Source organism: Lycorma delicatula, chromosome 3 (assembly GCF_047948215.1).
Source record: "Lycorma delicatula isolate Av1 chromosome 3, ASM4794821v1, whole genome shotgun sequence".
NCBI lineage: Eukaryota > Metazoa > Arthropoda > Insecta > Hemiptera > Fulgoridae > Lycorma > Lycorma delicatula.
In genome coordinates, this window is record NC_134457.1 from 180898501 (window position 1) to 180910431 (window position 11931).

At 33.4% G+C, this 11931-nt stretch overlaps 1 protein-coding gene across 1 annotated transcript; it reads left to right on the top strand.

Annotated features, from left to right (window-relative positions):
- The first annotated feature begins 2856 nt into the window (after positions 1-2856).
- Positions 2857-4536, top strand: LOC142321256 (uncharacterized). Its single transcript, XM_075359254.1, has one exon. The coding sequence runs from the start codon at positions 2857-2859 to the stop codon at positions 4534-4536; it is 1680 nt and encodes a 559-aa protein (XP_075215369.1).
- The last annotated feature ends 7395 nt before the right edge of the window (positions 4537-11931 follow it).

Consider the following 11931-nt stretch of genomic DNA (forward strand, 5'->3'; position numbering starts at 1 on the left):
GAAATATGCTTTACTTAATGTTTTAGACCTGTGCCTGCCAAGACGAATCATAATTGGACTGCCACAGTCGACTGCGCAAGTAGAAAATGATTGGGAAGGAATAAGACTGAAACATGGTAGCTGACCAAGCTGTTGTACTTGGATTTTTGCAATATATCGAAAGCATATCGTGCATTCACGAATGATAGAGGAAATAACTTTCTTGCCATTTATTATCCAATATTTTTGTCGTTACGAATGATGAATAAGTTGAACACCAGCGTGCAAGAGTCGCAAGTGTTCAGTGTTAATGATTAGTTTTGTGATGTTAGCATTAGGATGTAAAACATAGGATGTTTCAGTTTGTAATGTAACAGAGAGTGTTGCAGTCTGCCACCTACGTGTAATATGCCTGAATTATTCAGAAATGAATCAAGTGATATAAGTTTGCTTTGTTTAGATAGAGTTTGATTGTTTTTAAGATTTAATTTGTCATTAAAATGCATGTGTTGTGATTGTTGAATAAAGAAGGTAAGAGCGTGGTTTAGTTCCTGAGTAGTTAAAGGACCAGAAATTCATTCTGACTGTCTTGATTTGGCATTATGAATAAATCTGAAACAAAAACTAAAAGTGTGATTTATAGTATGTAGTGATGAAAATCATTTTGTGTATTCAAATTCAATAGTAGAGACAAATGATGTTGCAATATGTTTGCGTTTTTCTATTAGACATTCAGCACCTATGATACAGTTATTAAAGGTAATATTAATATCTTTCAGCCAGCGGGCAGAAAGCCAATAAGGAGTAGTATATAAACCTGAGGTTGTGCTCCAATTCTCAGGACTGGTTGGCCAGACAAGTGGCGCAGAACCTCAGGGTCGTTTTCGCTATACATTAAAGAATTAAAGTACGATTTATACCAACTGTGTTTGACTTATACAATTTTCATGTTAAAGTAGTGATACAATTCTATCTATCAACGCAATTTTCAATGTGAACTTTAGATCCAGGGGAATTCCCAATCTTTTGTATGTCTATATATACATAGAGTGAATGCTAACATCAATAACATATACCGCTTAGTTCGTATAGCTGCACATATAGATTGGCTTTTTCTCTTCCCTATACTATAAGGCTGAATCAACTAGACAGACAAACAGCGTCCCTGCGGCAGCTGTTGACCGTGGGTGATCGTCGAAAGGTTCGGCCATCCCTATAGTCTGAAGAACAAATATATTTATATTTTTTTAGGCAAGCCAGCCCGGAGAGAGCCGACAACTAAACCGTCGGTAGAGTTTGCAATTTTAATTCATATCACCATTAATTAATTTTGATAAATTTATTTTGTTTAGTATTTAAATAAAATTATCTATCAGCGCAATTTTCAATGTGAACGCTAGATCCAGGGGAATCCCCAGTCTTTTGTATGGCTATATATACATACAGTGAATGCTAACATCAATAAGATATGATTATTAAAATTATTTATATTATAATAAGAGAACATTAAATTCGAACGAGTTAATTTATCAAACGATTCTAACCTATCTGACCCCAATAAAATAGTATTTTGTTATAAAAAAATGTCTGACAAGTACGATTTAATTACATTTATAGATAATATAAAAGATGATATTGAACGTTTACATAAGAAATACACTCCTAATACATTTACTATACAATTAATTTGTGAATTTAATAAACGTTTATTCACTTCTTATTGAAAAACTCTTTATAAATCATTCAAATTGGAAAAAATAAAACTTTTCGCGGAAAATGAATCGTCTATTGATACGGCCTTTGAAAGTATATTTGAACAATATTTTAATATGCGAGATAAATTGAATAATAAAATAGCTGTTTCTGAATTGATGATTTATATTGAAATTCCAGATATAAAGCAAGCATTAGATGGATTTCTAATAAAACAATCGTGGAATGTTAGCGATAAAAATCTTGTAGATATTTATGAATTTTTAATGGATATGAAAAATAGGGTATTTAACGCTATAAGTTTACAAGTTGAAAAATACAAAGGAAACAATATTAAATATTATATCGTCGTTGTTGTTGAGTTACAGAGATGCGTAGCTGATAAATGTGATTTTTGTGAAGTTAACTTTCACAGCAGCACTCGATTCGCCTTAAACGCACGCGAAAATCCAAGCGATTTGAATGAACAGTATTTAGAAGCTTATGAAAAAATTAACGAATCTTTTGAAAGGTTTATTCAGATGGGAAGCGGTTAGGTTATGAATAAAATATTAAGATTGGAGCTTTCAGTATCAGAATTCGATCCGCTTTACGGTGGTAACAGTACATATTTTCCATCACCGAAAGCTTTATTTAAGAAACACGCTGTAATAAATGTACAGAATGATGATCAAAAATGTTTCTTATGGTCTATTCTAGCATGTCTATTTCCTAACAGTAAACGTCATTATCGTGTTTCGTTCTATAGAAAATTTGAAAACCATTTAAACATGAAAGGAATAGACTATCCTATCCTGTTTGCGTTAAAGACATTGATAAATTTGAAGCTCAAAACCCAGACATTGGTGTTAACATCTTGTGTTATGATATCGAACACGATGATGATAGAGTCATTTAATTCTAATAATGTATATGTAAAACGTGTGAATAATAATCGAAAAATCATGGTTTGGTTGTTGTTATTGTTAAATTAAATATCTCTCATTATACTTTAATAAATATGACAAACGAACATAACGGTTGTTGAGCGGTAATAATAAAAGTTATAAAAAATGTGAATATTGCCCGTATTGTTTTAAATCTTGGACTAGTGAAACTGAAGCTAAAAAAAGACTTGCAATACATATTGAAGACTGTAAACAAGGAAAGGTTCAGAGAATCAGAATGCCAAACGAATGGATCGGTGTTGGAGAGAAACGTAGACGTGGTAATATAGTATTGTTTAGAGATTATTCCTCAACATTACGTGTACCTTTTGTAATATATGCAGATTTTGAATCGTTTATCATTCCAAAATCCGAACCAAGCACTAGCAATACAACAAAAACACGTATTCATAAACCTTCTGGCTATTGTTATCTTATAATAGATGAAAACGGTTGTGTTGTAGAATCAAAATTATACAGAGCTACTACAGATGATGATAAGGTAGTTGAAAAGTTTCTCGGTGATTTATGTGGTAAATATGAATATTTCCAAAAGGAATTATCAACTAATAAAGAGTATACTATAAGTGAAAAAGATCAAGAAAGGTTTGAAAAAGATACTAAATGTGTTATATGCGGAGATAAGGTGGATGGGAGTCGTGTAAGACATCATTCTCACACAAGCGGTAAATTTATCGGTCCTGCACATGAAAGTTGCAATTTATATTGTAAACGTGTAACATTTATTCCGGTTGTATTTCATAATTTACGCGGATACGATTCACATCACGTCGTATTGGCGATGGATGCATTGAAAGATAAATTTGAAATTTCTTGTCTCGCAAACAATAGTGAAAAACTTATATCTATAACGCTCAAGAATAAAATATCATATCGATTTATTGATTCGTATCAATTTCTGTCTTACAGCTTAGATGAGCTGGTGCACAGTTTATTTACTCGTAAACAAATAATGATGTTTAAAACAATATACTCTCAATTTCGAAACGCTATACAAAGTAATTGTGATGAAAACAATAAAGCTAGAGTTGCTATGTTGAACTTGTTAATTCCACGAAAAGGTGTTTATCCTTATACTTATATGAAATCGGCATCTGTTTTCGATGAAACAGAATTACCACCTATCGATGCGTTTTATGATGATTTACGGCGAGAACACATATCCGAAACGGATTACATGCATGCACAAAACGTTTGGAATCGATTTAAAATGAAGTCGCTCAGTGAATATCACGATCTCTATATGAAATTAGACGTCATGCTGTTTGATGTATTCGAGAGTTTTCGTAATAAAATGATTGAAATAAACAATTTGGATCCGTGTCATTATATATCCGCTCCACATTTATCGTGGTTTGCAGCGCTTAAGGAAACGAAAGTGCAGTTAGAACTCGTTAGAGATCCGGATATGTATTTGTTTTTTGAAAAAGGCATTCGCGGTGGCGTGTCGATGATTCCCAACCGTTATGCTGTGGCAAACGATCCGAATCAACATGATTATTATGATGAAAATAAACCGAAGAAATACATTAAATATTACGATGTACGATCTCTTTACGGCCGCTGTATGAAGGAACCGCTGCCTGTAAACGGTTTCAGATGGTGTGATGAAAACGAACTTGAATATTTGTTCAATGTGGAAGATGTAAAAGACGATGCGGAAACCTGTTATATTTTAGAAGTCGATTTAGCATATCCCAAACATTTACATGAAACACACAGAGATTATCCGCTCGCACCAGAGAAAAAATCCATTCCCAACGGTATGATTTCTCCGTTCCTCTACGATGAAAAACGAGTGGCGTGTAAAAAATTATTGTGTACTTTGGAAGATAAACACAAATACGTTTTACATTACAGAACGTTAAAACTGTATTGTCACAGGGTATGCTGCTGACAAAAATACACAGAGCCGTTAGTTTCAATCAATCTTTACGGTTGAAAGATTATGTTGAGAAAAATTTCGATGCGTGGTGCGACACAAAAGATCCAACTGAAAAAAGTTTACAAGCTATTGATCAACAGTGTATACGGTAAAACTATTGAAAATGTAAGAATGCGAATCGATATGCTTTTGATTAACGACAAATCAAAATTTAAAAAAATAAACGCCAGTCCAAGAGTAAAACATTATTATCCTTATGGAAATGATGTAGTTGGAATTTCACTGTTGAAAAAAAATATATATATACTTAAACAAACCCATATATGTAGGTTTAACAGTAACGGATTTGGCAAAACTAATCATGTATGATTATCATTACAATCACTTTTTACCCAGATACGGATATGAAAACATAAAACTGCTAATGACAGATACAGATTCGTTATTATATTCAATTACACCAACAAAAGAGGAACATTTTGATCATTCTTGGGATGATAAACGTTTGAATGAACAAGATGAAAATGTAAATACGACATTGGTCGTTTAAAAGATGAAATGAAAGGGGATCCGATCTACGAATTTGTCGGGTTGAGAGCTAAAATGTATTCTTTACTTTGGGGATATCATCAATGTGGTTTAGAAGAAAAAAAGACAGCCAAGGGAATTAAAAAAGGTTCTCGTATAGTCGATAAAGATTGTAATTTGAAAGTTTTAAATCATGAAATTTATAAAGATTGTTTATTCAATAGAAACATTTCACATTCCACTTCGAAATCATTACGTAGTTTTAATCATCAAATATACTCGATCGATCAGAGTAAAAAAGCTCTCTCACCATATGATGATAAAAGATTCGTGTTGGAAAACCTTATAGATACACTTCCGTATGGACATAAAGAAATCGGTGAATATATGATAAAAAAGAAAAAAAATTAGTCCGCATCCATTCTATTAATATTATTAATTTCTCTAATTAATTAATTTTTTTAACATAGGTTAGCTTAGTTTCGTTACAAATACAAGTAGAACGTATTTTATTTTTTTCTACCACAACACAATTACGCGAGAGAGTTCTTAATTTACATTTTATACAAAACGAGTACATATCTAAAATATACATGATTTAATATGTAACATCAATACCGTTTTTAAATTCAACATCGTGAAAACCATGACCGTTCTTCATCTTCTTTAAGCCCTTATATACGATACAAATTTGTTTAGAATTATTAATTTCATTCAAATCAGATTGGGTAAGAATACTAAATCTTTGCGGTAAAAATACTTTTCCAAATCCATCAATCGATGCGATAAGCGACTCACCGTTTTTCGTGGTTATAAATTCCACTTTTTCAATTCTATAATGCTTATCGACAATCATTTCACTAATATTTTTAACATTATTGGAATAATTCAAACTACAATTTTTCTAAAATATCGTACATTTTTATAGACCTATATTAAAGAGTGCAATATTTAAAAACAATATTTTATTAGTGATAAAAATTATCGTTTTATTTATAGTTATAGAAATGATTCTTATGATTAGATTAAAGAAAACGATATTTTCGGTGATTTAGCCTAATTATCGATACATTTTAAATACTTGTAATAAACAAATACATTACTTTACTATGTTGTTAATTTCTCTATTTTAGATCAAAATGACAATTAAAGCAATTTTAGCGAAAGAACTCCACAAGCCTCTCAGACGCAATTATCCAACCAGAGAAACAGAACTAAAAGGCCTGAATGAGTTAGTCCAATCAGACATAGTCGAAATGATACCTTATTCACGACAAAACAACGGCTACAAGTACTTTTTGACGATTATCGATTGTTTTAGTAAGTTTGCATACGCTATACCGTTAAAGAAGAAGACGGGTATAGAAGTCGCAGTCGCTTTGCATCCGATATTCACAAATCACAAGATGAAACATCTTCAAACAGGTCAAGGGAAAGAATTTGATAATCTGCAATTTAAAGCCCTTTTGAAACTGTACAACATAAATCACTATTCTGCATATTCAGATAAAAAAGCCGCCATAGTTGAACGTTTTAACAGGACGCTAAAGACGAAAATGTTTACCAAATTTACAGAACACGGGAACAATAAATGGATTAGTATGTTACAAAATCTCGTCGATGAATACAATAATACGGTGCATTCGGCTACAAAATTTAAACCGAAAGATATAAATCAAAAAAATGAACAGCAAGTTCTCGCAAATTTAAATAAAAAATACGATAGGAACCGAATATTGTAATATTAAATTTCAAGTCGACGATCCGGTTTGTATAAGCAAACGTAAAAAGATGTTCGACAAGGGTTATTTGCCCAATTGGACGAATGAAATATTCAAAATACACACTGTTCACTCGGAATCTCGACCTGTAACCTATGAACTGATCGATTCCAGAAATGAAATTCTAAAAGGTCGTTTTTATCAACACGAATTGCAAAAAACAAAACGCAAAGACATATATCAAATTGAGAAAATTCTCAAACGAAAAGGCAAAAAAGCCTATGTAAAATGGTTAGGTTTTGATAAATCTTACAATTCATGGATAGATTTGAATGATGTGTGAATATAATGTTAACGTGGAAAAAAATTTTTTTCATAATATAGATTCGATTATAATGTTGGAATTTATTGTTTTGGTAATTTTGATTTTATTGATGTTTTGGATATGATTTTCAATATTTCATGACAAATGAAATGATGTTGTATATATATATAAAGATGCCTCCATTTCGCATAAAAACCCGTATGATTTTGACATAAGATAACAAATTTCACAATAATTTTATCATAAGTCACCAAAATTGATGTGAGTGTAACAAACTAATAGTTTGTTAAAAATTCATAAATATTTTTACAAGGGAGAGATATGAAGGAAGTGCAACAGAAAACAAAATTTCTCATCATGAACGTAATGAAAGGATACGGATTGAAAAAACGAAGTAAGCACGGTTTCCTCTTGCCAAACACTATCAGATGTATTGTATGCGGCCCATCGAATTGCGGTAAAACAAATGTGGTTTTCAATCTTTTAGTTCCAAGAAAACGGAGTACGCTTTCAGAACTTGTACATTTTCTCTAAATCTCTCCATCAACCGCTATATAGAATGTTATCAAACCTGATAATGTTGAATCCAGAATTGGGTTACTATGAATACAGTGAAAACGATCAGGTTCCACAACCGGAAGCGATTCAACCACATTTGATAATGGTATTCGACGATGTAATCAAACAAAAGCAAAACAATATCGGTGATTATTTTTCGAGAGGTCGCCACAATAAAATTGATTGCTTCTATCTGGCGCAAACGTATTCGAAAATACCAAAACAACTCGTGCGGGACAATTGCAATTTTCTAATTCTGTTCAGACAAGACGGTTTAAATTTACAACACATTTACGATGAACTCGTAAACGTCGACATGTCCTTTAACGACTTTAAATCTTTATGCGAACATGTTTGGAACGCGAATCGGTATGGTTTTCTAGTTATCGGGATAAAGAAAGCGATAAAAATAAGGGTCGCTATCGGAACGGTATGGATAAATTTATCATCATCGATTGAACGCAGCGATGCTATATTGAACGCACCGTTGAACGCAGAGATGCTATATTGAACGCACCGTCGAACGCAGCGATGCTATATTGAACGCGAATAGATTATTTGTTTCAGTTTTTAATTTTTTTATATATAGAACAATGTATAAGAAGGAGAAACAAATGATGGAAATTGATAGATTGAATAAAGATTTTAAACGTAAACGTGCGGCTTTCATGTTGGGTTTAGCCGAAGAGGAAGCTTTATTCGCTAAACGTTTCAAACCGATAATCGAACCGATCCAAGAAATTAGAGAAAAAATATATAAACCAAAACCGTCTCCTCTACCTCTGACCGATGGAGAAATTGATATAGATAGAGTAAGACGCGAATTGGGCGATAGACTGATGAGTAATTTAGACAGACATGAAGAGAGATGTGAACAGAGTTTATTGGAACAAGATTTAGAACTTTCAGATGATGAAGAAGATGTAGCTTCTTCTACAATGTTATCTCAACAAACAACTCTACCATGTGAACAAACTCAAACTGCGTATGAAGGTGACGAAGAGCTTGTTAAATATATACATATTTTGCCCGACACTCCATCTACACAAATTTCTGAGACGCAAGAAACAATTACAGGTGAAGATTATTCAGAAGCTATAAAACCATACATACAAATGTTGAAAACCGGTCCAAAAGTATCTCTAGATCATGTAAACGGTGTGAAATACGATAAAAATACAGATACGGCTACATTGGGCGATATTAAAATTGAATTTGTCGGTGATAAAATGCATTTGGGAGAGATGATATATTCGGCCACACCGGGCGTTCTCGAGCTGTTGTTTAAAAATCCAGATCTGAGAAAAGTTCACACGGCAGATATGCAAACTTATGGTGAAATGTTCGAGCGTACCGGTGCTCACTTGACGGACGCCGGCGCAGTAAAAACGAATAAATCTTTCAAATACAACGAAGTCATCAGAAAACTGTTCCCTTCAAAAAGACCCGTCAAATCAATTTCACCATATAAGACACCATCGTCATCGTTCAGCGGCACCGGGCTGTTGCACGCGCAACTCAATTATAATCCGGTCTATTTATATTGGCACGATCCAAACGATCTGGTAGCTAGATTGCATACTCTTGTAGGCGAATATGACGCTGGAAACAAGGGCGTTTCTAACGAACTGATATCCATAATTAAAGAATTGAAACAAGTTGAATTTGAAGAATAGATTATTTGTTTTTAATTTTAATTTTTGCAAATATAGAAATGTCACGATTAAGATTAGGTCGTAATGGACGTCGAACAGCGAGAAAACGAGGGCCTCCTGGGGAAGGTTTTTCGTCGACTAGTGATGGAAATTATGATATAAATCACCATAGATTGTGCAACGTGTCCGATCGTATCGGTGATTTGGATGCGGTGAATTTGAAACATGCCAAACAAATTTCGTCGGGTTTCCCCATCACAACCGATGGAAATTACGATATAAAAAATCATAGGTTGTGTAACGTGTCCGATCCTGTCGATGATGCGGACGCGTTGAATCTGCGTCGAAGCAAAAGTATGTTTAATGAATACACAATCCATCTGTATGAAAAGTTTATAGGTTTAGAAAGATTAAATGCATATGATGAGGTTATTAGAAAATACATAGAAGATGAAATGGAAAGGCTTGCTAACGATACTTTACGATTTATAAATGATGAAAACATCAAGCTTAAAACAAAAGTTGATAGATATATAGATGATGCGATAGAGACGGCCATTAAAGAAATTTTGGAAGCCATTAACAAAAACAAAAATGATGACATAAAAATAAATTTGGTTCGTCATGATGAATAATTTATTTGAATGAAAAAATAATTTTTTTTATATAGAGAGATATGAAGGTGAAGAAGAAAAAAATATTTCCAAGAAAAAAGGCGGATGCGGTATAATCGGGTCAGTAATCAATAAGGCTGTAGATTTATTACCGTTTGAAGCTCATATACCAGGTTACAATTATTGCGGTCCGGGCACGAATTTGGATAAGAGGTTGAAGCGTGGTGAGAGGCATAAATAAATTAGATGAGGCGTGTAAACTGCGCGATATAGCTTATTCGAAATATTCAGATAATAAAACAAGATCTCAAGCCGATAAAGCGCTTGCCGAACGGGCGTGGGAATGTGTGCTCGCGCCGGATAGCAGTTTGACTGAAAGAGCGGCCGCCTACGCAGTAACTAACGCGATGAAACTTAAATCCAAATTTGGCGATCGATTGAGATTGAAGAAATGCGGCGGTACGGCTAAGAAAAAAAATAATCAATTCAATACCAAATCGCGCTTTGTACGATCGCGAAACGATCCGCGGTGTTTTTTATGTTGGACGCTTTACCGAAAAAGATTTGGAAAAATGAATGCTCGATAGTGAATTTAGACACCTCAAAGGGCCGCGGTACGCATTGGGTTTGTTTCCGAAAAATCGATAAAAATGTAGATTATTTGATAGCATAGGCGATCGATGCGCATCCGCCTCCAGAACTGATGAATTATTTCAGAAACTCCAACGTAACGTACAATTACAATAGATATCAAACCGACGATGATGTGATTTGCGGTCGATTATGTTTAGAATTTTTATCCGAATAAATTATACGTTTTTTTGTTTTTTATTTTTTCTAAATAGATATGTCGTGTCTATTATCGATTGATGGTAACAGTTCGATGATTAAAAAATCATTTTTTCCACCGATCGACCTTTCAAAAGGCCCATACGAATTGGGTCTCAAATGGTAGATGACCGCCAACACACGTCGAGGAAAACAAAAATAATAAATTTTGTTTCGCTTTGGAAAAGGATGTCATAAAAGATGAAAATAATAATTATGTGTTGACAAAAAAGCAATACATAACAATACCAACAGGTAGTTATGAAATTGAAGATATCAGTAACTATATACAGAATAAAATTAATAAAACCATCATATTGCAAGCAAACCCAAATACGTTACGGTGTGAAATTAAAATCACCGTATGGATAGACTTTTCGGATACAGATTGCAGTATCGGCAGGCTGTTGGGCTATGGGTCGAGAGTTCTCAAAGCGAATGCGACGCATCTTTCGGATGAAATAATAAATATCGCTCCCGTGAATGTAGTACGTGAGAAATGTAACATTATTTCGGGCAGTTATAGAAATGAAAATCAAGACCGCATTTTATATGAGTTTCCGCTGAGTGTAGATCCGGGCGATAAGATTGAACAATATCCTCCTCGTACTGAATTTCTACCGGTAGATGTGAGAGCAATTTACAATTTAATTATATCGTTGACCGATGAAAATGATATTTATTAAATTTGCGCGGCGAACGAGTAAACATCATGTTAGTTTTGAAAGAATCAAGGACCCATCGGAGTTTCTGAATAGAATATTGTAATTTGGATTTTTATTTTGTTGTTTTAGATAGACATGCCGCTAGTATTTGAAAGTAATGATGAAACTGATGTTAAAAAACGTTACAAATTGACCGAAGAAAGCGTTAAAAAATTAAAATCTTTAGGTTTTGAAATCGTCGAAGGGAAACTTAAAAGCACCATTACGTTAATGAAATAAAAAATTAAACTTTTTCTATAGAGATGAATTATTTAACAGTTAATAAGATAGCGCGTTCAGATGAGTCCCTAACAAACAATCAATTTCACAATCATTATTCCTTAGCGAATAAAATCGAAAAGGAGATTAAAATCCCTATAAATAAACCGGACGTGTATACCGTTCCGGGTGAAAGTTATTTGATTGTTTCCGGCAAACTCGTCGGAACAGACGGAAAAAATCGACTACTTCAGA

What these genes read in the sequence shown, in the direction of transcription:
- LOC142321256 (XM_075359254.1), top strand. Translation starts at nt 2,857, where the DNA reads ATGCCAAACGAATGGATCGGTGTTGGAGAGAAACGTAGACGTGGTAAT.